Here is a 26492-nt window from a genome sequence, read left to right as displayed (position 1 = left end):
AGCATGTTCAATGCTCTTAGCCAGGATGGGGGGATCTCCACCGATTTGTCTGACCCAGACATGGATACACAAGAGGAGGTTGTCGCAACCGTCCCTCCTAAAATCAAACCCATACTAGCCGTGTACCCAAAAGAATACAGGGTCTTTGTCACTGGGCTTAAAACAGAGACTCAAGCTGAGTTCAAAGTAAAGGTTTCCGGAGAATTTGCCAGAATTTTTCCGGCCACTTCTGACGATCACAGAGCCATTTCGGAGTACCTGCTCCGAACTAAGATACAGCATTACGTACAGCTGGCTAAACATAATCGCCCTGTCAAAATTGTTGTTAAGGGATTGCCATTGACAACGGATAAAGATGATTTAAAGTGGGCTCTTGAAGAGCTTGGCTACGGAGTTAAGAAGGTCGCGCAGCTTGTGCGAAAGGGTTCCACTCCTTTGCCGATTTTTCAAGTTCACCTATCACACACTGAAGGGGTTGAAAAAGTCTTTGACTTGACCAACATTCTATATACATATGTAACTGTGGAGGCATATAAACCTAGGAAAGGGCCTTCTCAGTGTCACAGATGCCAGAAGTTTAACCACAGCTCCGAGAACTGTTTTATGACCCCGAGGTGTGTTCGGTGTGGGGGTGAACATCTCTCCAGTGACTGCCCGCACAAGGCTGCTAAGATGGATAAACCTATGTGTGCCAATTGCCAGGGCCCTCATCCTGCCTCTTACAAAGGATGCCCAAAATATAAAAACTTTATCAAGAAGTCCTCTAATACTTCCCCCAACCCCAGGTCATTTACTTCCAACTCAACTAATTTCCCAGCACTCCCTAGTCAAAATAAACAAGCTGAGAGTAAGAGCGATGGCACTGTGAGTGCCCCCAATGCTCTCACACACTCATTCGCCCAAAAGGCCCGAGGCTCAGCCATCGCGGGAGCTTCAAACAGAGCGGCTCAAGCCACCTCTGCTAGCGACGTGAGCACTCTGGCCCCAGAGCAGCCTCGTCGCAAACCATCAACCGGTGCTTTCTCGGAAGCTGCCGGAACATGGGACGCCATTAAGGAGATCTTGGACTTTTTCAAAGTTCTGAACCTCCCTGCCATCATCAAAACTATCAAACTGGTTCTGCCTGAAATTAGAAAACAATCTGACCCTATCAATAAACTTTGGGCTCTTTTCCAAGCTTTCATGGAAAGTGATGAGTTATTTCAGCGCACATAATGGCTTTCCCCCTCGGTCTTTCTCTTTTGTCGTGGAATGCCTGCGGGCTGCTCGACAATATCACTGAACTTAGGCAGCTTGTTTATGAACAAGCGCCCGATATTATCTGTGTGCAAGAGACGCATCTTAGACTAATCAATCGTGGGATTGGGATCCCCAATTATAACTTTTACCGCAATGATCGACTTCCAGATCAAAATAATTATACTAGGGCATGGGGGGGGGGGTACCTTAATTTATGTTAAGAGCTCTATTCCACACCACCAGAACCTAACACCAAGCCTTTTGGCACTTGAAGCTACCTCTATCACAATTGCACCAAAAGGCTTTTGCCCCTTCACGATTGTCTCTGCGTATGGCCTAACACTCAGACACATGAGGGCGAAAGAAAAAGCCTCGAAGCTCCTTCGGGATCTAGAAACAGTCTTTCAATACCCTCATAGCACAATAGTTTGCGGAGATTTTAACGCACACCATACCTTCTGGGGCTGCAATGGAACCACCGCCACTGGTAGAACTATTTTTGACTTTGCCCAAAAGGCAGGAATTACCATCGTAGCTCCTCCCACACCTACACGTATCACTGTGACCAGCGCATCTACTATTGACTTTGGGATGGTCAAATTGTTTCCCTACAGTTGCGAGGTGACTTCGCTTGCAAAGCTCTCCTCGGATCACAACCCAGTCAAATTTGTCTTTGACACGGTTACAGTGAATACTGCACTTCCACATGCCTCGAAACCTGATTGGCCCAGGTTTCGTAAACTCCTGAACTCCATTCACTTTGATTTTCAGGACATCAATACTGGGACTGAGCTCGATTCTTCTGTTCACAATTTAACTAATACCATTATTAATATCCATTCCAAAACCTCCATCCCCATTTTAAAGCAAAGCTATGCTAAGGAGCTCCCCCTCCACATCAGAAACTTAATTAGGTCAAAAAATCAGCTACGAAAAACTTATCAACTCCGCAGGGATCCTGCTTCCAAGTCCGACCTCAATAAGGCACAGGAGCTAGTTAAACAAGCAATTAAAAGGCACAAAAATGACTCATGGACTCAATATATTTCCTCCCTTACTGCAGACGACACTTCCATTTGGAAAGCCGTCAAGCGGCATCGGGGGACGTATAGACACATTCCGCCCATTAAAGGCAAAACCCTTCCAGGAGGCCAAACTGTAACTGCTGTGACTGATATTGAAAAGGCAGAACTTTTTGCCGATCATTTCGAACAGCAGTTCACACCTAACAACACCAGACATGACGAAACTGAATCACTTGTTAACATCACACTACACAATTACTTCACAACTCCACACGCTAGCAACACCCTTCAGATTCAGCCCTCAGATGTTCTAAGCTATGTCAAAAAGTGTAAGAAAAAGAAAAGTCCAGGCCTTGATAGAATCACCAACTCTCTAATTAAAAACCTGCCAATTCGTACTATTTTCTATATTACCCAACTCATCAACAAAATACTCGAGTTGGGTCACTTTCCGCAGGAGTGGAAAACTGCTATAATAATCACTATTCCAAAAAAGGAAAGAGCAACAGCGGAGCCGTCGGAATACCGACCAATCAGCTTGCTCTCTGCTCTCTCCAAAATTACTGAATTCTGCATTCTCAATAAACTTCTTGACGTTCTTGCGGATCACAACATCATACAAGCTGAACAGTTCGGCTTCCGCAGGAAATACTCTACAAACCACCAACTACTTAGAGTCACAGAACTAATCAGAGAGGCTGAAAAAAATCATCAGAAAACCATCGGGCTTTTCCTTGACATAGCGAAGGCATTCGATAGGGTTTGGATTGATGCGCTAATTTACAAACTTATACGCCTTGGGTTACCTCATGCACTCATAAACATTATCAGCTCCTATCTTATGAATAGGCACTTTATCGTTCGAGTGAGAGAAACTCTCTCAACACCTAGACACATACGGGCCGGGGTGCCTCCCCCCCCCCCCCCAAGGCAGCCTCTTAGGCCCAACTCTTTACTCAATTTTCTCAAACGATATCCCACACATGGACAACACGCATCTTGCCATTTATGCAGATGACACCTGCATACTAGCCTCCGCTCAGGGACTTTATCAAGCCTTTTCAGCAATTCAAAACCACTTAACACATCTAGATATCTGGCTAAGGACTTGGAAAATCAAAGTTAATGCCAACAAAAGTATAGCTACCTGCTTTTTTACAAGAACAACTGAGCTCCCTCCTATTAAACTGCATCTTTATACCGACCCGATTGATTGGTCTCAGCGGGCGAAATATTTAGGCATAACGTTCGACCGTAATTTAACCTGGCGACCTCACATTGAAGAGGTACGCAAGAAGTACCTCACTTCCAAAAAACCACTAAATTGTCTCCTGCACAAAAAAAGCGTTTTATCAACGGATAATAAACTGCTCATTTATAAGTCCTGCCTAAGACCCATTATTACCTATGGAGCGCCCATATGGGCGACTTCTGCAATCTCTAACTTTAACAGAGTTGAGAACTTGCAGAGAGTGATGGTTCGAGCGGCGTGCGACCCTCCCTGGTACGTCCGTACGGACAAGCTGGTGGAAGAGGTTGGCATCCCGACGCTCCACAACTTTTGCAAAAAGCTCGCCAAGAGATTTCACTACAACATCCCCCGTGTTGGCAATCCACTACTTAACATCCTTCCAAATTACGATCCATTGGATCCGGCTAATTCTCGCAGGCCTCGCGCTCTGCTAGCTTAGTTTCAATTTCGAAACGGGGTGAGTGAATCCCTTATCGGGTTCATACCTCGTTTCGACTCTAGTTATTGTGCTACACTCTGGCTGGGAGCATGCTCCTATCTATTTTCATTTCACTATTTTCTTTTTAAATTTCTTATCAACATTTTATCATTGTCTTAATTTTATTTTATTTTTATTCATTCAAATAGCCAAGAAATCCCCCACGGGGAGAAAAAAGTATAAAACTTTAAAAAAATATGTAGGAAGCGAAAAAAAAAAAATACTTAAACTTACTTAAATAAAGAAGAACTTTAGTTGAAATTTACTTTGAAGAGCCTTCGGCTAACCATTATGGTACTCCCGTTAGAGGAAGCCACATCTCTCGTACATCCACGCAACCATCTTCTGCGCCAAAATAAAGCCATGGCCCCAACCGGGGAACTATCAACATACCACACCAGAGGATAAGGGGCAGGGCCCCAGGTGCCTCAAGCAACGAACTTATATCCGGGGCATTATAGCCGTAAGGAAGCAAAAAAAAGTAATAAAACATTTCCTTTTGTAATTGATGAAAATATGCAGAAATATATTATTAAGCCTATTTTTTTTTATAGAATTTTATTGCTTTTCGTATTTTGAAATTAAGTTTGCAGAAAAGAGAAGTGAGATGTAACGTTTTCCAACATGTTAACATAATGTGCGTGGGAATATAAAGCGCATAAAACGAAATGGTTCATGACAAAAATGATGTTACAGTTTTTATGTTTAATTTCCTAAAAAACATTAAAATGAAACATACATTTCTACCAAATTTAACAACATTTAAAGTTTGATAAAAAAAACGACATTAGTCTGTAATAGTTTGTTAAGTAAATAGAAAAAGTCCTTACGTAGATTTAATGTTCAATTAAAATTTAAAACGATCTACTAAATAAGTTAAATCACATCAAAAGACCCATTCAGAGAACATTATCATAACTAACATTTTAGTTCAAACTTACTGACTAAGTTATTGCAATAAGTAATGAATTAAATCAAAGATGGAACAGTAAAACACAAAGGAAATTACTCACTGCGAACAAATTCCAAAAACGTATCCAAAGACATGAATAACTGATTTTTAAATCCAACTTAAAATAGTGACAAACATTCTGCGATGTAAATTTTTGTAAAATGTTTCGAAGATCTAAAAATTGAAGAAACGCAATATATGTTGCCATTTTCTGGAAAAAAAAACTTTGAGAAAATTAAAAATCTTATTCTATGGAATTAAAAAAAAAAGATTTATTAAACAAATACATTGCAATTTTGTGTAGTGAACTCTGCAATGGTTGATTGGCCAAACGAAGAGCGAATAAGATTTGGTGTAGGGTTACCAACATTGATCCGTCGCCAAGGTAAGGTAGCGGGTTGATAGAATGAAATATTTATCACCGTGACCCGGTTACCGTAATTCTACTCGACTTTTTTTCCTCGCAAAGCAAAATACCTGTTTTTGGCGTTGGCGCAAAATACCTGGTTTTCAACAACACTATATACAGTAGGCATAATGAAAGCTAAAAGATAAAAATAATTAATAGAAAAAAAATATAATTGGAAAATACAACCAGATTTGCGGCAAAATACAGCAAGTCAGAATCTGCTTGATCCAAAGAGTTCTATAATAGGGTAGAGGAGCGACTCGTATACTGCTTCCATTGGCCGCCATGACCAAGCACGAAGACCGGTTTGAGAGAGATTAGAGTGGCAAGAACAGTAGTTTCGTTATGAAACGTATTGAAATTCAAGAGGCGATAAATGTTTACTGCGTCAAATTGCTGATATTTTTCCTCAAATTCAATTTCAAATGGAAATAACGATGGAATCTGCTGGGAATTTTTGTCAAATAATTTGAGGTTAAACTGTGTCAGTTTTAATGAATGATATATAAAAACATAATGCACTGACAGGATACAGTGATTTTCAACAGATAAATCGGAAATTTTTTAACCAGTACTCAAGAACCTCTACCTGAAAATCTACGCATTCTGCATTGACTGAAACAATTTAAATCCATAGCCTAAATATGTACACTTAATTTTTCTTTCGTAGAGTTAAAAAATAAAATTTATCGAAAAAATAATATGTATCAAAATAATTGCTAGCACGAAACCAGCCTTATTATTTTAAAAGAGAGAAAGAACGATTCACGGCAGTAAAAATTTCAAATTTTTTCCAGGAAAAAAATACGTATCCAAAGCAACCAATCAGGTGTCAGATAGCTTAGAATATCAATAAAGAACGCTTTTGTAGTGAATTTATTCAGAAAAAAAAATTGGAAGCTTATTTTTTTTTTTTTTTTAATGACGCGCTGTTCATTTACTGGGTGGAGTTCACTCACAGGTCGGTCTACCCTAAATATAGAATTTTTGAAATTTAAATTTATTTAAATATAGTATTTGATATTAACAAGTTAAAATGCCCTAGTTAAATCCTAGAAATTAGGTAATTCTTTTCCTAAATATGGTTAAAAATTCAGAAATCAGTGAAAAATAATTACACATCAGAGCTTGATAAAATCTTGCTACAATATCAAGTCCCACATCCATATGGATGTATTTCCCAGACATTTTTTAACAATCAAAACAAATAACATCTTTCTTTTTCCTAAGAAAAAAAGGAAATAATATGGAATTACATAATCTGAGAAAGAATAAAAATAGCGTCGAACATTAAATTACCCCCCCCCCCCCTCCTTTTTTTTTTTTTTTTTTTGAAAAATAACACCTGAAATAAAATGCACGAAGAAAAAAAAGGAAACCATATGCTTCTTGTATTTTAAATATTTTAATAAAACTCATCAAGGAATGAAAAGAAGACTGTTTTTTAGAATTCTTATCTTATAAAACGCATGCATATTTTTTCCACTTTTTTGACTTACTGTAAGTTGAGGAGGATTGTATGTTAATTTTTTAGTGAATAAGTAAATAGTTTAACTAGGGTGGTTAAAAAATACATGTAAAAAAATCGTTTCTCCTAGATAACAGGACACCCCTCAATATTTTTAGACTTGTGGATAGTAATATACCGAAATAATTTTGACTTCTTATTTCAACTGAAAGAGGGTGCTCAACTCCCTCCCCCAAACATCGTAAATATGGGGAGAGGCGTTAAAAATTACATTGAACTGAAAAAACAATGCTTTATATTATAATATACGAAAGTAATATGCATATACATTGCAAAAAAAATTATTTACAAAAACTCAGCTGGGGAAATTAAATGTCTCCAAATTTGTGACATTTTCCATGCTAAGACTAATGTTAAATTGAGCACCCTCTTAAAATTTGAGTAAGAAACTGAAACTTTTACAGCATAATACTATTTGTAAGTCTAAAAAAATTAAATTAAATTAAAAAATAAATAAATAAATAAAAAATAGGGTGTGTCCTGGACTCTAGCTAAAAAAAGTTTTTTTTTTTTTTTTTTTGAACCACTCTCAAAGCTTAACTCTTAATAGGTACATATCCAATTTAATTTCATATTTTTAATTTCATTTAAAGGTAATCTCGTTTCATATATATATATATATATATATATATATATATATATACCTTGCAAGTTCTTTCTCTTTTAATGTTAATTGCTACTATAATTTTTTTATATTTTTCGTCGGTTTCAATTAAATTTATTTAATAACAATATGATTTTCTTTTTGTTTCTTTTAGTAAGATTACTTATAATTAATACTTGTTTGCTCATTGTTTTTCTAATAAAAATACTCTGAACTTCATGTCCATCAAACTCAGCCTTTTGAACTTTTAAAAATTTTATCTTTAAAAATCATGATTTTTGTGAATCAATGAATTTTTTAAATCCACTGATTTAAATCACTCAACCCTGCTTCATAAGAAAAAATAAATAAAACTTTTATGCATCATTTTTTATTTACAATGTCACATTTATTTTTAACAAAACAAAGTCTGTAAGATGATCCTCTAATTAATAACATGAAATAAATTTATTTGCACTGTTTATTACTTCTGCATGTTGTATCCAACAAGAATTCTGCGTTGCCTTTGAGTAAACTTCAGACAGATTTACTAAATCACATCACCAATAAAAAGTTAATTGTACATATTTCACAAGTCATCTGTCATCATACAGTTCGATAATAGTTTGAAATATATTTTTATCAAATGGAAAATATTTCATTTTTGTAAACACTAACACAAGCATGATTAAAGTTTTTTTTTTTTAATTACTCATCTAAAAATTTTTAAGCTTTGATTGAGTGCGGCTGCTCTGTTTGTGCAACCATATGATGAACAAGATTTCACCATTTTAAAAACATAAACAAAGGCGAAAAGCAGAATTAAAATCTTTTAGTCGACTCGAACTCAATACAATGTTCTGTATTCTGCCACTCTAATTTTTCCCCTTACTGAAACATGGAACTGTTGCCAGATTCAGTCTCTACCCTATTATAGAACTCTTTGGCTTGATCACTTCACAAAGAAATGGCGAATGAATGAAATGGCGCTAAAACATATATGAAATCCAAAAATTGTTGCCTCAAAACTTTCAAAAAAAAAAAAAAAAATCCCTCAAAAAATTGTACAAAATACAAGAAAATACTAAATTTGGCAACAGCAAAAACTTAAAAGCTGAAAAAACCTAAATTGGCAACGCCAAAATAAGAAACAGCAACCCTAAAAAGTTCGTATAGAGTGCCAGATTTGGCGCGTAATTTTTGGGGGGGTATATCAAAGTTATACCCTCTCACGATTTCAAGGTAACTGTACATAACATTTTTTACTTCCTTTTACAAAAAAGGAAGTATTGTATTCGCAAAAAAATTTTCACTCAAAAATTGACCTTAATTTCATTTTACTCACCCCCGAATGATCATTGAGTTTTTTTTCGACTCGACCACACGTGGATATGTGCCTAAGAACGTATAGACAAGCGAAATATCCATAATGACGATTCCCGAGTTAATTACAACGAATTTTCTCGTGACTTCTGTATGTACGTATGTATGTATGTGCGTAGGTATGTCACATAACTCAAGAACGGTAAGTTCCTGAAAGTTGAAATTTGGTACGTAGGCTCCTAGTGGGGTCTAGTTGTGCACCTTCCCTTTTGGTTGCATTCGGGTGTTTCTAAAGGGGTCTTTTCCCCTTTTTGGGGGGAAATCATTGTTAATTTCAATATAAACTCAAGTGGTGTTATAATTTAGCGGACACTTGGCGATAAATCGCTAGTATTTTGGTCGCCAAGTTTTGTCGCCGATTTGGCGACAAATTTGGCGATTTTTTTTTTTTTTTAAATCTGGTTTTAATTTGGCCACTGTTGGTAATATTTAGAAAGTAAACTATTGAATCACATTAAAAATACCAATAATGGGGAAATTACATTAAATTGGAGTAAAAGGAAGTCATGCGATGCACACATCAGTTCGTTTAGAATTAGCTTGTGTAGTGATGATCTCTGAACAGGAAATCAAAATCACTTTCTAAAAGCGAGCTAGAACTCTACTGCTCTCTTTCTACGCTCCTTGCCTCTAAGTTACAATACAATAACTGCTGCAATAAAAGCGTGACTACTGAAAAAATTGAATTCCAATTCCATACAAGGAATAATAACGGACGAATATAATAAGAGAACTAAAAACTCCGCTTCAGTAAACGAAAGGGCCTACAAAGCAAAAAATAATATGTAAAAGTGAGAGGGTAGCTGAATGGGAAAAATTTATTTTTATGTTAATTGACTGACAGTCATGAAATGAATTTGAAAAGAATTTTGAAAGAAACGCCATAGGCAGGATTTACGGGGGTGCCAGGGGGTGCGCCGCACCCCCAAAATTTGTGGTTGGGTTTGGAAAAAAATTAGTTTAGTATATTTTACTCAGAAACGCAGTTGGGGCGAAAAAAATCATAGCTGCTATACTAGTAAATTTACTTGAATCCAGTGTATCACCACACATAGCTAGTGCAAGAAAAACATAACTGTGCTCATATTAAGAATTAAAGTAATTTTATCCATTTGGAAAAAAAAAACCTAATAAATAATTTCATGCAAATAAAGAAACTTCTCAAACAATTTATTGTTCAGTGCTGTGTTATTGTATAGAATAATTGCATGTTCTGTAATTTGGTATTTATTTGTATATCAATACCAATTCTTCTATTTTGAAACAACAATGGCTAATAAAGTCAAAAAAAAAAACATGACTTTTGCAAGAAACTTTATCAATAAAATCTACACCGAAATCAACCAAAAACCAACATTTGTAATGTAAATTTTCAAAAATTTTTGAAGGAGGACTCCCGGACATTTTGCTGCAGTAGTGCATCCAGGGGAGAGGGGGTACAAGACTGGTGACCCTCCCCACAAAATGCTGAGTAGATGTTTTTAAAAAAATATTCTTTATTATTGAAGAGAAGAAAAGGGGAAAACGCATTTATTAACATCATTTTAGAAGCAGTTATTTTACGAAAAAAAAAAGAATGTTGGGAAAAAATCTTTATTTCTTTCAAAAAGAAATATTGACATTTACGTTTTTCAACAGCTTCAGATTATTGGCGGCGAATTGTGTGCTTCCTCCCCCCTCCTCGTACAATCCTCTTTCGTTCATATCTCTCCTCTCCCTTTTTTTTTTTCATTCTTACTATTTCGTTTTCCTTTTTTCTATTAGTCCTCAAAATTTTTCTTCTCCAATGCCCTTTCTCTAGCCAAAGTTATTACAGAGTACATCAAATTTCGTTTCTTGGGCTTCACTTTCGCAAAATTTTCAAGGAAGATCTTCTAATCACTTAAATACATCGAAATCCGTTTAAAATTGCGGTTTTGGAGCTTCAGTTTTGAAAAACTGCAGTGTCCCTAACGTTACAAAATATGGTCTTACACTCATGTGTTTAAGACTTTAATCTTGGAAAATATTCGAACAAGGGCCTCCGACCCCCTTTCTCTAATATCATCAAAGAGTGTCAATATTTTGGTTTTGAAAACTACTATTTCGAAATATTTAAGTGGGAGAATCCCTTTTTTTTAACCATAGAGTATTACAGAAGAACTTCATTTTTAGGACTTCAATTTCGAAAATTTTCCAGGTGAGAGCTCCAGAACACCCGTCCGGTAACAGCATCAAAAATTGTCCTCCCTAGTATTTTTGGAACTTCAATTATGAAAAGTTAAAGAGGTAGCGTGGGGGAGGAGAGGGGGTACGTATTTGTATCTGCTTTTCAAAAATCGATTGGAGATAGTCTATGAGTCTCATTCCTAACCCAAACTATAAATATGGACTATAATCACATTCGTAAGACTAAAATTTCTAAAAATAGCTTTGGAACCACACGTACCTTTCTTGCCCCTAAAATATCACCAAGAACTGTAAAACTGCGTTTTCAAAACTACCATTTCAAATTTTTTCTTGGGCGTGAATCCCATTCCAAACCAGTAGCTGGATTCACCCATTGGGTCTAATATCGACTTTCGTTTAAGACTTTTTCTGCAGTTTGAAATGTTAAGAATTGCCCATCCCCTAATTTTACTAAATATGGTTTACATCGCGTTTTTTAGACTTAAAAGTGTGTCCCGCCTTAAAATTATTTTCCGATTTCGCCACTGCCTTGTTATTCCGGGAATACCCCCCTCCCCAGATCCCTGTTATTGTTGCACCCCCAAATATTGCTCCCTAAATCCGCCTATGATAGGCATGAAACTTGGTTATGAATGTAAAAAAAATGAACCAGCCTTCTTTATTTTAGTTTGAAAACGTTCTGGGACAAATGTTGGTTACAGGATAAAATTATAACAAATAAATAAATAAATAATAACAGCAATAAATCCGGAAAAAAGACATCTGTTGCGGTTTATTTTCAATAAAAAAATTTAATTTTCAATTCAACTTGGTAGGTTGTTAAAATCTACATTTAACATTCACATACATCAGCACGATGTTAATACATAAAGTGTACACTAAAACCTTGACAGTCCCGACCCCTATCCCTCTTGCTGCTCCCCCCCCCCTCCTTACGAAACATTGCACACTGATCAGTTCAGTACTATGATTATACGTGTACAGCTTGAAAATTTATGATGATACCGGAATGTTCCTTTTTTTATTTCACTCCTAACAATATTGTAAACCAGTGGTGCCTAACCTAAGGCCAAGGTGCTGTATCCGGCCCGCAAAGCTGATCCGTGTTCCCCGTTGTTTAGTGAAATGTTACAACTCGAAGAGCACGATTAATGTTACAAATTGTTATCCAAGTATTTAGAAATTGGTTACTGGAAACATTGTTGGGAAACACTGTTATACACAAATTCTGAAACATACACTTTTTATGTAGATAGCTCAGTGTCACCATTTTACCAACTTAATCATATGCAGAAAACTCACAACAAAAACCAAAAAGTAACTTCAACAAAATAATAGCTTTTTATGATTATGTCTTGGAAAGAAATGTTTGAACAAAATTTATAGATAATAATATGGTAATAATCATTTCCTTGAAATGGATCAACAATGTAATGACGTTCACTTAAAGGTTTTGCTACCATAATGCAATTATTTGTTACAAAAGTTTATAATTCGTTTGTGTCGGCGATAGTCTACAAAATAATATTAATGCTTGGCTAACTATTTAAGCTTTAAATAAATCAGGAACAATATATTTTAACAGAGATTATTTTCTCGCAGTGGATATTATTAACGTTTAATATTACTTTTGGTTATATTTTTAAGGATTATTATAAGGGGCTATCTTCTAATACTTCGTTGGTTTGGTCCGAAATATTGTTACAGTGTCCACACATAGACGAGCAATCAAACATGGCTTTACGACAGATACAGATTGAAACACAAAATGTTTTCAATTGCAAGAGATTAATAGGAGAAGTTCACTTGAAGCAGAGGTAATCTTCATGAACTTAGGAATCAGTCTGTTGCATGAAGTATAATGCCAATCCCACTCTTCTGGGGGACGTTTAAAATCTAACCAAGTTTAAATCTGGTGTTGACCCTAAAAACTCTGGTGGAAACCTTAAAAAGATGTTGACAAGTGACGTCTGATGTTGGTGGCAGTTTTGATAAATCAAAAGTGGACTTTAGCGACATTTTTGCGACTACTTGCTTTTCACAAACTTTTATACAAATGGTTAGGTTTTAAATTTACAGCAGAAGAATAGGTTTGGAAATATATTACAAGCAACAGACTGATTCCTAAGATCATGACAATTACCTCTGCTCCAAAGGAAATTCTCCTACTCATATCTTGCAACTGTAAAACATTGTGTTACAAACTAGCTGTCGTAAAACTGGGTTCGATTGTACTTCAATGTGTGGACACTGTAGTAGAATGCATTGTAACAATATTTCGGACCAAGTCAACAAACTGTTATATGACCCCTTATAAAAAAAATTGTAGTTAGATTAACTTGATGCTCTTTTTATTTATTTATTTTTTATTTATTTATTTATTTATTTATTTATTTTTAATGCAACCTGTTTTTCAGAAACCAGTTGCAACATAGTCCTCGAGTAGTAACATTTCGCAAAACAACGGTTCACACTGATCAGTTTCATGGCCCGGATGTGACCCGTGGGCCGTAGGTTGGACACCACTGCTTTATAATATTCTAAGAAGTGAAATAAAAAAGGAATACTCCGGTATCACATTAGTGTTCAAGCTGTAAGCGTATAATCATAATACTGCTCTTGCAATGGTGCGGACGGGGCGAGGGGGAAGCAATAGGGGTAGGGACTTAGTGTGTTTTTTTTTTTTTAGTGTATACTTTGTATAGTAACATCTTGAAAAAAAATCAGCTTTCCCCTATTCAGTTGGGACACGAAAACCGTATAATCATAGTACTGCTGTCGCAATTTTTCGGAAGGGGGGGGGGGAGGGGGGATTGGAAAAAGAGGGGGGATTAAGAGAAAGAGGAGGGATCGGGACTTTGTCTTATTTTAGTGTATACTTTTTGTAGTAACATCTTGAAAAACATCCGTTAGTTGAAAAACATCCCATTAGTTGCAACACGAAAACCGCATAATTATAGTACTGTGCTTTTGCAATGTTTCGGAGGGGGTGGGGAGGACAGCAAGAAGGGTGGGAATCGGGACTTTGTACTTTTTTTCAAAGAATACATTACGTACTAACATCCTGCCAAAATTCAGCTTTCCCTTAATTATTTGCGAAACGAAAAGCGTGCAATTATAGCACTGTTCTTACAGTGTTTCGTAGGGTATGAGGGTGTGGGGGGGGGAGAAAGAGTAGTGGGGGTCGGGACTTTGTACTTCTTTCAAGAGAATACATTATGTACAAACATCCTGGCAAAACTCAGCTTTCTCTTAAGTAGTTGCAATATGAAAAGCGTACAATCATAGTACTGATCTGGCAATGTTTCGGAGGGGGTGGGGGTCGGGACTTTGTATTTTTTTAGTGTATACTTTATGCATTAACAACCTGCAAAAATTTAGCTTTCCCTAAATTAGTTGCGACGCGAAACCTTTATTGTCTGGGCTATAAGTGCCTAAGAACGTATAGACACGCGACATATCCACTTTGACGATTCCCGAGTTAATTACAACGAATTTTCTCGTGACGTCTGTATGTACGCAGTGGCGTAGCTACTGTGTTTGCCGCCCGGGGCGGTTCATCAATTTGCCGCCCTTTGTGAAATAGCTAATACATAAAATTGTTAAAGGTATTTAAATTAAAAATAGAAATTTAACTGAAGAAAAAATAAGACTTAGCTATTCTCTATATTTTTCAAAAGAAAAAAGTGGGCAACGAAAGGAAATTTTACGAAATTTTAAAATGCAGCTTAAGCTACTTAGGAGAAATAAAGGAAATCGGGAATGGTCGGATACTCAATGCGGCATGCGCAGTTGAAGTCATTAGGGGAGAAAGAGGCGCTGAGGTTTCTGACTGAAATGTTTTTAAAATTGAAATCAATTTTTGGATATCTTTGCTGGTTTGGTTAGAAAGGGAAGGTTCGGGTTCTTTCTTTGGAAATTTTTCGGCACTGAAGTCTCGAAAACGCAATTCTAGGCTGTCTTTGGTGACGTTGAGGGGTTCCCTAATGGCATAAAAAATGTTGTGAAGCCAGGCGGTTCTCTCCTGAAAAATTTCCGTAATTGACGTCCGACTTTGGGCTTTGTTTTACAATGTTAGGAGGAAGAGAGGACAGAAGGAGGTTTCCCTCTTAAAATCATTCTTAAAGCTGAAGTTCATTTTAGATTTTCTGTCAGAAAGAAGGGATAGCGAGCTCTCCTACTCACGCAAATGTCTAAGAAAGAAAATTTTGGGCTGCCTTTGGGGACGTTAGGAAAAGGGGTAAAGAGTTCTTCCCTAGGAAATTTTTCAAAATTGAAGTTTACAAAACGCAGTTTTAATTTTTCGGAGACGTTAGGTATGAGGGGAACGGCAATTAAGATATCTCTCTCGGAAAAATTTCCAAAATTAAAGTCCTAAAAACGTATTTTAGGCTATATTTGATCACGTGAGGGGATCAAAGATACTCAGGGTTCAAATGTTGTCTTCACAAATTGATATTGAAGTATCAAAGCTTTAAAAACGTAATTTTAGGCTAGATGTTGAGACTTCAGAAGAGAGAGTGGGAGTTTTCTCCAGGAAAGTTTTCAGAATTAAGGGCCTAATTATACCTATACTTTTTGGCTGTGTTTGCTACGTTAGAAGAAACGGCAAGGGAAGGGACTCTGTCCAGAAATTTTTCAACATTGAGGTCTATAAACGTATTTCTAAACTATCTTTGGTGATATAAGGAAAAGGGATGAGATATTAAAGCGCTCCACCGCATAAAAACATTTTTGCACTATTAGACTACAGAGTGGGGGTGGGAGAGTTTTCCAACCGGAATTATTTGAAACTGAATATTTTAAAACGCATTTTGGACTATGTTTGTATAAGTAGAGAGTCCAAACCAAACGTTAAAAAATGAAATTCGCTTAATTTCCCTTATACTTCGTTTGAAGAAGAGATTTCTTGTAAAAAGTGGGAAATTAAAGCAAACTCTAAAACGTATAAAGTGTGATGAGCAATCAATTGTTTAGTGTAACGTTTTACACTTCCCCCTCTTTTTCTTACTCTTGTCACCATTTTAATGAAATAAAAAAAATATAAAAAAATTATTTTACGGGTAGGCTTTCAAGAAACGCTCTTAAAATCCTGTTTTAGCTATTTTTTTATAACAAAAATTGGAAAGGTTCAATGTTTTCGTCTTCCTGAAGTTAACCTCTACAACAGTCTAAGTAACAGATTTTTAAAAAAATACTATGCACTTTTCATAATGCACTCAAAAGAGACAAAATAAATGTTCTGGGTTATAATGGAATATTTAAGTATTCCTGTAAGTTTTCAATTCTTCTAACAAAATGACACCACAACTGAAGAAAAGTGTGGATCGTCTGGTATAGAATTTCTTATTATTACCAAGCTTTCATGCATAAATTTGAGTGTTTAAACACGCATACTATTCTGGAAAAGCTTGTTTTGAAATGACTTGAGCCGCAATTTTCTTCGTTTGTGGTGTCGCTTTCTTAGAATTATTGAAAACTACAGAAATACTTAAATTGTCCATTATGCCCCCGAAAAGTTATTTTGTCCTTTTGAGTGCTTTTAAGAAGAAATTTTCTTTTTGCCTGCAGTAACAGACTAAAACCATAACTTCCTTATTTGGAAAATACATTTATTTTTTCCATATCAAAAGGGTCAATTTGCCGCCCCTAGAAAAGTGCCGCCCGGGGCGGACCGCCCCCTCCGCCCCCCCTTAGCTACGCCACTGTATGTACGTATGTATGTGTGTGCGTATGTGCGTATATGCGGATGTATGTCGCTTAACTCAAGAACGGTAAGTTCTAGAAAGTTGAAATTTGGTATGTCGACTCCTAGTGGGGTCTAGTTGTGCACCTCCCCTTTTGGTTGCATTCGGGTGTTTCTAAAGAGGTATTTTACCCCTTTTTTGGGAGAAATCATTGTTAATTTCGATGTAAACTCAAGTGGTGTTATTATTTGGCGGGCACTTGGCGATATATCGCCAGTCTTTTGGTCGCCAAGTTTTGTCGCCAACTTGGTGACAAATTTGGCGGTTTTTTTTCATTAATTATTTTTTTTAATTTTTAATGTTTTAATTTGTCTACTGTTGATGAGATTTAAGAGATGATATTTACAATAATTTTGAGATTATTGGTTGATAACTAGTGAATCACATTAAAATTGCCAGTAATGGGGAAATGACAATAAATTGGAGTAAAAGGAAGTCATGTGATGCACACATCAGCTCGTTAATAACAGTAATAAGACTTACTATTATTATTGTCGTTATTTGCGAACAAGTGAAGTTTTACCTAACACATTAGCTGCTTTGTATTGTACAAAATTTGCTCTCATTTTATTGTTTATTTATTAACTTTTGCCCTATATAGAATTGAAATTGTATTTCCATTAAATTTTTATTTACTATAATAACTAATTAGCAATATTTCAACAAATTACTGTTTTGCTTTTACAGCACACTGCTTAGGAAATCATTCACTGATTAGGTGCAAAAAAAGCATTCAGGAACGCATTTTTTTCCCTCACATATATTATTTGTGACAAGATTGTACCAAACTGTCTCTTCTCTGCACATTCTCTTCAAACTATGTGTTAAAAATAAATATAAGCAATTTTCAGTTATTATTTTTTCTAATTTCTAATGGCAGGCTACATTTCAGACAAAATAAGAACATAAACAATAGAAATTAAAACGAAAAATAGAGAAGATCCCAGCGTAACTTGTGTAGCCCATCAGGGCCCTGGCCTGGCCTCCCAGTAACGGCCGTGTAGAGTCCAAGAGACAAGTGCAGGGTAAACAAGAAGATGGGCTGTGTCCGTGTCGCTATCTAGATTGCAGATCATGCATTTAGAGCTATCGCGAATATTAAATCTGTGAAGGTGCTTTCCGAGACAATCATGTCCCGTCAAGAGCCTGAAAAGGGCAACTGCTTGGAACCTAGGATGGTTCGGAATGCCCGCGATGGAGTTGAGCCAGGTTTTGGATGAGTTGCCTTCTCGAAAACAAGTAGATAGTGTGTTCCGGAGCAAGTGTCTGATTATCATCTTCATGGAGAGGAAAAGTATGTCCTGAGAAAACGTTTGGGTGATAGTTGTGCCTTTTTTTATTAGAAAGTCCGCCTTTTCGTTGCTCAGAATCCCACTGTAGAGTGAAAACCTTGCCTTTTGAAGCAAGGTCATCTAAACAGGAGATGCATTTATTGATTGAAGTAGATTGTGGGGCAAGAGGGCAATTGATAGAAAATTGCTACCCTGGGGAGTTAGATAGGATGATCGCTTTAGAAAATTGTTCTGTTCGGCATTACAGTTGGGTCAGAGCAATACGTAAAACTTCTACTTCTTCGTCGTAAGCAGAAGCAAAACAGCCAACAGGAGCATAAGCAGAAAAAGGTCGCAGTACCCCCCCCCCCCCCCACACACACAAGAGTTGATTCGCTGTTCCACACGAGAGCCCTCGGTGTAGATTCTCAACCACTCCGGTTCAGGGTACAGTGCATTGATAGTTGCATAGGATAAGCTCTCTAGAACATCACAGCTAGTATCTGACTTTCGAACAGTGGAAACAAGACCCATGGCAACATCAAAATTCCGATAGTTTAAAGGACTGCGAGGAGTAGGCAGATTTCGACACTCAAAGTTGAGATTATGGTAATCTTCCAGGTTCAATACTTCCTGCAGGTAACCTGCCTGAGTCTTTAGACAGCGTTGTCTGGGATTCTCCAAGTTCCAGAGGGCAAGATATCTAAGAGTTCACAACATTTTTTCCCAAAGCACCAGAGCTTTTTTCTTTAATTTTTTAATATCCAATAGCCAGTTTTCAGTGCAAAGAAGCATAGCATCTACAAGGGAAATTTTCACATCACCAGTGATTAGGCGAAGGGAAGTTTCAGTTATAGAAGAATGTAAAAAATACAAATAGAATTAAAAGTATTTTATGTTCATTTAAATGAAAAAATAATTCTATGGTAATATTGTTTTTGAGAATTGCATATCAAAACACATGCATTGCATACTATCGACCAAAATAAACAAACAATTATTTCATGCATTTTTTTTTTCTTTTCAGTGATAGAACACATCTTTATCTTTAATTTAAATACTTGTCGTATTGAATAGCAGCAATGCCTTTTAATGGAAAATCCCCTTTATCAACTCATTTTTTTTGCACAAAAAAATTGCTTGTAATGATTTTTTTAAATTAAAATAATATTAAATTAAAAAAGTTCAAAATATTTTTTAATAAATCCTGATGCTTTTACTAACCATTATATTAAATTTCGGACTGATTGATTGATTTCTGTGTCAGACACTATTTACTCAAGTTGCACATGTGCATACAAATTAGGCTTAGTGTAGAACAGAAAATGAAACATTTAGAATACTTTGATAGACAGTAACATCCAAGCCTAACCACACATGAGAGAAAAATTGCACATTACTTACCAGCATTGACATATGAAGTACACCAATTGTTTTCAAAATCTAAGAACGGGGGTTACAAAACATTTTGTTTTCGTGTGTAAGTGAAGTGTATTGACCCTGTTGTCATTGCTAACAACTGTAGATATTCGTTCTGACGCAAAGCTTCTTGCATCCCAAACACTCCTGCTAAATTCAAATCTATCCATAAACCTGTAAACAATAAAAATGGCTATACTATAGCTGTGATAACCGGGCTGTCTGGTATATTGCAAGTAGTTCTGTTTTAGTCCTGGCTTAAGGGCGGTATTTTTTAAATGAAAATTAGTTGAAGGACTTCCAGACAATAAGAGGAGGTGTGTATCGCGAATTGTTAACAGTAGGGTAAACCGGGGCACATTTACGAGGATTTTTGTCAATGAATTTCCTAATTTTTATGTTTTAACCTAGGAAATTTTAGAAATTGCGGTTTCATGAAGTCAAAATTTGTATATTCAGTTATTGCTCAGCTTGTGTTTTTAGCCGTAAAAAAATGTTTTTTGAGACCAAGTCGGTTGCGTAAACTTGCCTCGAATACGGGGTAAGTTTACGCATTGAGTGGGGCACGTTTACGCATATTAAAAAGAATACCAAGGAAGTAAGTGTAATAGATATTTATCCAAATTTAAATGTTTTATTTCTCTTAAAACACTTTAAAAACAAAAAGATCACAAATAATTAATTAAAGAACATTTTATAGGCTAAACTAAAATCATAGAGTTTACTGCTAATTAAAAAAAGAAACTATTTAGTCATCTTCTTCATCGCTGTTAGAGTTTACTAATAAAAATTAAGTATTTCGTTTCGCATACTTGTCATGGGACTGCATTTTGACATCTAAGACATTGAACCCTGTTTTGTCTTCTTTTCGATTGATTGTGTGCTTTCAAACAATAACAATTAATAATAATTCTAAGCACAATTTTCTACTTCGTAAACAGAATTGTTCACTAATTTCCTTTTTACAGAGTGCTTACTAACTTTTTCCTCGTCGCAGGTTTTGGTTTCAAACTTTTTTCTTTGATGTCTTCTATTTCTGTTTCAATAAAAACTTGTAAATTTTAGAGTAATTTCTCCTTTATTTTTTTGTTCTGACCATTATATATATATATATATATATATATATATATATATATATATATATATATATATATATATATATATATATATATATATTTTTTTTTTTTTTTTTTGCAGCTTCTAACTGCTCTATGCTCTTGTCTAAAGGCTTCTTTAATCGGAGTATCAGCTAGGATTGTGAGCATCCTCTATTTTTTCCTTTCGTGGTTCCTAAGCTTTGGTCCTACTTTTTCAAATGGTCTCAGTTTGGGTAATCCATATACGACGATGTGGAAGGCCTACTACGAGAAATACTTGGATTATCGATAAACCTCTTCATTATTTTGACATCGAAACGTGGTTCTGTTATTGTTTTGAAAGGAATGCCTTACCATCTTTAAAACAAGGAAAATGTATTATAAGCTGAATAGTGTATAAAGTTAAAGCTTAACAGGCATAAAGACAACATTATATGATTGTAAGCGATAAGATACGAATCTGTTACTTAATTAAAAGTTAAAGGTGATCTTCAAAACTAAATGACCTGAAAATAAATGACCTGCTTGAGACAGTACAAAGGGGGAAAAGCGCTCGGGGCCCGCTTAGAAGTAAGACAGAGTAGTAAGACACGGTAAGAACATGCGTAAATGTGCCCCGTAACCAAGTTTGGATTTAATTTTAACGTGCAACAAAATTTAATAACTTTTCGGTTCATACAAATACAATTCTCGTAAAATGATAAAATTCTGCTAATGTTTTTATATTTATTTGTTTTTAGCTAATTATTATTTATTTTACAATAAGCTTCAAAACGTTCTACATAAAATTTACCCAACTTGGTAGAAAACAGATTTTCTCATCCACATGCTTACCCGAAGCTCGACTGATGCTCAAAAACTTAAGAGAATATGTCCTAGGGAGCAGCATCAATCTGGTATGACTGTTGGCTCTCCAGTTGTAACTCGTTTTGGAAAAAGGTCACTGCGTAAACGTGCCCCGGTCTACCCTACTTGTATAATAACATTTGAAATCAAGAACTCAAAGTATTGTGTTTCATGTTTTTGAACCGCCCTGTATAAAAGTGAAGTCATTTTTCCATAGATAAACATCTGAGGACAAATAGTATCTGAGCACTTGTATTCTCTTCCGAAGAACAAATTTGCTAAGTGACAAAGAATAAGGCTTGGTAAAATCTTTTACAAGAGGATGGACAAGATTTACATAGGAGCTCGCGTTTTGAAAATGCAAACTGCGACTGCGAGAGGGTGAAGATCGCAGGCTTACGGTAGAGGGGGAAGCATACTCATTTCAGACAAGGATACTAACCTGACTCTCCCTAAAATTTACCTATGGGGGACCACGCTGAAAGAGACACATGGAATATCGAATCTTGTAATCAGGATATCGGAAGTGGCGACTGGTGTCCGTGACACACCTGATCTGTGATTCTATGCGTCGACATTGCGAAACCTGAATTTTGGTTAAAAATTTGGAGCATCTGCTGTTATATGACCATACTCTGTTGTAAAAATTATATCACAATTTCCGAGATCATTTTTTTTTTCTACTCTTGCATACCTGCGATCATCGCTCTCTACTGGTCGTAGTTTGCACTTTCGAACAGAAGCTCCTACGTAATTCCTACGGATATAATTAAATATGTTTGTATAGAATGAATTATTTTTATTTTATTTATTATGTTATTTTATGTGCATCTACTTCTAATTTTATTATAGGTTTGAGTGATCCAACCGAATTCAATTCTTATCGTACTTTACTGGAAATGGGTCTTGGCTCTATGATTGGAGTTGAAGTGAAGCACCTTTTAGAAACTGTGCATGATATTTCCCTTACAATTCAAGAAATTCAAGAGTTAAAAATTAATGATATAAAACTGATCATTGAAAATGCTGAAAGCAAGAGCGCAAAAAATGATGAAAAAGCAGATGGCAACGCTAAAGCTTAAAACGTACGTCGTTGTGTCAGAGATTTCACTCAAAAATTTTGTTGAATAACTATTGAAAACTATTCATAACGTGAACTTGCTTGGGTTGCGTAACACCTGATAGTGATCTTTTTCTCTTACATTACCAATGTATTCCAACTTTAGATTTCTGTAAGGAAGATTATTTTTCCGATAAAGCATATTTTAAAATCTCTATGAAACTTGTTATATAAAAACTCTGTATTAAATGTTCTGAAAAGTTTCGGGGCTTTTTCAAGCTCAAAAAGGCTGTAAGGTTACGGAAAACTTGGATTTGAAGTAAAATCTCCGCAAAACAATCTTGATTTTTTTTTTTTTTTTTCAAAACAACTAAACTAAAATCACCCATCTTTTTTTTCCTACATAGCAAGAGAATAATTTAAATATATTAAACAAAATTTTTTTTGATGCAGATATTAGTTGGTACTCCAGAGATATGACTTGTTAAATCTCCGAATTGAAAACGCATAAAAACTATCTTTAGATAATAAGTGGCAACACTCCACTATTCAAAGAGTACTTTCTGTTGTTTATGCTGAAAGAAAAAAGTATTTGCTTGAAATTAATAGCTAATTCAGCTAAATTGGTTGTAAAATAAAGAAAATATGGAGATTTTTCTAAATTCATACCGAAAAGGTGCCTTTGAAAAGTGATCAAAAATTGAAAATTTCAAAAAAAAAAATCTCCAAAGCGTAATTTTTATTCAAAAAATCTAAAAAACTAATTTGAGTTTCATGGACATCTATTCTTGAGAAAAAAAAAAAAAAAGGACACAATCTGAGACATGGCGGCACATGGCAAAAGGTGATTTGACGTGAAATGATTCTACTGCGAACAATATAATTATGATGTAATAAAAAAATAAATAAAAAAATCAGAGACATTTTAAAAAATTAAAAATAGTTTTTTTAAATCAAATAATTGTGTTACTTATTTTTATAATTATTAAGTGAATACAATTTAATTAACAATTTAACCATGCCTTTGTCATTATGACTAATCTTATAAATTATTAAACTTAAGTTGGATGTTTAAAAATTAATTTTTATTTCTATAATATTATTAAAAATTTCTTAGTTTTGATCATATCAAAAAAGGAAAGAAAAGTAAATCATTATTTTTTAAAAAGCATATACTTGTCTCCAAAAGATTGACAATTTTTGTTTAAAAAGTATTTATATTAAACACTTGATCTAAGTGGAAAGTAACTGCCTTCCTTGTTTACATGTTTATAAGGTGAAATAAATTACAAAATAAATAAGTTGTAAAACTTAGAGTATTAAAAACAAATACAGGGTGCGGCCAAAAAAAAAAAAAAAAAATCGGACGAAGTGTGCATCATCGAATGGAAGTAGTAAACTAATTTCTTTTTATTAGTTTCTTTATTTATTTTTGTATCTTACTTTATTAGAAAATAATATGCGATATATCTCCTAGCTTATGCATTGTTTTTCGGTTTTCTTACAATTTTATTCAAAAGACGAGCTATTTTAAAGTTGTTTAACCAAGGAGAACGACATTTCATTTTCTTGTTGTGCGTCGGCAAACAGTATTTGATGCAGTATGCCAATTCAAGTGGCATTGAAATTATTGCCGACGTACAGAAAGTGTACAAAAATGAACAGTGAACATTTATTATGTATTACGTTAATCGTTAAGCCATCCAAAAGTGAGTTCAATGAAATCCTTGGGTTTCCACGGGAGAAGTCGTTCGTTAGATGGGAATTTGTGACTGATACTAAAGGAAAAAAACAGAGCTGGGACAGAAGCTTTACGAGTTCCGAAACTTTCTGCCTTTCGCTGAAAAAACAAATTCATATATATGACTCCAAAGATGCCAGAAACGTTTGCGTCTGGCCGCAAGTCCGTGATGGAAGAAGTACCTTTCACTGATTTACCGTTCAACCAACTCTTAACCACCAGAACGATTGGATTTTGGTTTAAAGACAGTGCAAACACCTTAGCTAAACATCGCCAAGCACCTAACATTGCCCAAAATCTGAAGTCAGGCTTAGTCTATGACGTATTCAGCACAAGCGACAAAAAATCTCTGGTTTTTGTGGATGAGAGGCATAAAAGGAATCAAAAAATGCACCAGAAAGACATTTTAGAAGCTGTTGTGCTTATGTAAGATTAAGATCACTTTTGGCAGTGTAGACTGGACATTTTAATTAGACTGCACACTAGTTCAAATGGCCAAAAAGACGAGAGTGGTGCAAGGCGCATTGTTTTTGACATATCATCTGTAGAGTGGACGCTCTACTCGCTAGACCTCAATCCCGTTTATTACACTCTATGGCCTATTTTAGAGTCTAAGATCTACCCTAAATTACACAAAAAATTTGGATTCTCTAAAACAACTGCTTTAGAGGAAATAAAGATTGATGAAAGGTAAAAGACTTGCGGCCCTTGGCTGAAAATTTCAACGAGCAGGTGCATCTCTGTACCACTGCAAAACGAGGCCAGTTTTAAACCAATTAGATGTATTGATTGCTAAATGTCTACTCATATTATTTTTTGTGTTTTGTTAATGGAAATTTGCTTGTCCGAAGTTTTTTGTTTGCCGCACCCTGTAATATAACTTGTGTTTAGTTTTAGCAACATTTTGGTACAGCTCTTATACATACAAACTAAATAACTTTATTTCTAATAAAGGAATTAAAATGAAGAAAAAATATTAATGATTGTTGAGTTTATTTATTTTTATTTTGCTACTTTATGAAAAATATTTTTAATCATTAATAACATTTATTTATTTATATCAACATGTTTTAAGTTACTGAAGCAAGTAATGCTGTGGAATTGTCAGTAAAACTTTTGTTTATTATAATTTCAAACACATGTAACCCTGTTCCAATAGCAAACCTTTCACATTGAGTTCGAAAGAGTCATAACTAATATTTTGACTGCTCAGGCTTTCCGTTTGCAAAGATGCCGCATTATTAAAAAAAAACCCTTTAGTTGGGTTACGGTAACGCAGCAGTGGTGAGTTTTTAAAAATATTGGCTCTACAGCCGTTACATAAGTTCCTCTAAAATATAAAAATTCCGTCATGAGGACACGAAAATAATTAAAAGCTCATTTAAGAATTAAAATAATCTGTCAGAGAAAGTAGGGACAAAATTGAAAGTATTTAAAGTATCATTTAATTGTAAAATAGTCTTTCAACTCCACAATGTTTACCATTAATCTAGCCAAAAACTCGCCAAGTTTCTGACATTAATAGATTTGTCTATTGCACTACAAGATGTATTTTTTAAATCCTAAGATAAAGCACTAGAAAGTACATGATCTGAAATGGTTCGACTAGTTTCGAAAAATAGTTTAAAGTTTGAATCAGATGACAAAGCCAAACTTATTGCAATATATATTTTTTTTTCAAATTGATAATGAAAATCACATGTATGGAAAACAATTGATTTATATATAGGGCGTTTCCGTTTAACCTGCAATACCTCTGTTTTCACAAAACGTTAGTCCTAGATGCATACTTCCAATTGTAAAAATGTTTAAAATCAGATGCAGGGTGAAGAGATTGAAAGTTTAAAGCAAAAAATGAAATGAGTCAAAAAATACAAAATTTAACTTTTCATACGGGCCCTAGCTCATCTAACTTCTATTTAGGGAAATAATCTCCATTAAAAAAATAACTCCAACACAAAAGGATTAGCATTACTACGACCAATATTCACCGAGATATGAAACATGAATTCTACCACATATTTTTAAATAGAAAAAAACAACGGTTTCCAGACAACACATGCTGAATTATTCAAGATAATTGTTTCTTATGGAGAATTCTAACAAAAATCGAAATAAATTTTACAAGAAAATCAGACACGATGGGAAAAAAATGGAGGTTTTTTTCGAAATATCATCAGACATAATAACATCAGGATCAGGGAGAACTTCTTTTGTATTTTTCAAAAACTTCAATTTAGCAGGCCTGTGCAATATATAGTAAATTAATTAAGTTGTTTATTGAGCATTCCAT

The 26492-nt window shown here is 35.0% G+C and overlaps 1 protein-coding gene across 1 annotated transcript in view; it reads left to right on the top strand.

Moving 5' to 3' along the window:
• Positions 1–24127, top strand: part of LOC129226734 (fatty acid synthase-like) — a 271075-nt gene extending 246948 nt beyond the window's left edge. Inside the window, exon 24 of the mRNA XM_054861363.1 lies at positions 22251–24127. Within this exon, the coding sequence (XP_054717338.1) occupies positions 22251–22480 (230 nt within the window). The 3' untranslated portion in view covers positions 22481–24127. The remainder of the gene's footprint in view (positions 1–22250) is intronic.
• The last annotated feature ends 2365 nt before the right edge of the window (positions 24128–26492 follow it).

This window comes from Uloborus diversus, chromosome 7 (genome assembly GCF_026930045.1).
Source record: "Uloborus diversus isolate 005 chromosome 7, Udiv.v.3.1, whole genome shotgun sequence".
NCBI lineage: Eukaryota > Metazoa > Arthropoda > Arachnida > Araneae > Uloboridae > Uloborus > Uloborus diversus.
Note: the sequence above shows the minus strand (reverse complement) of the source record. Positions and strands in the feature narration are given on the sequence as shown.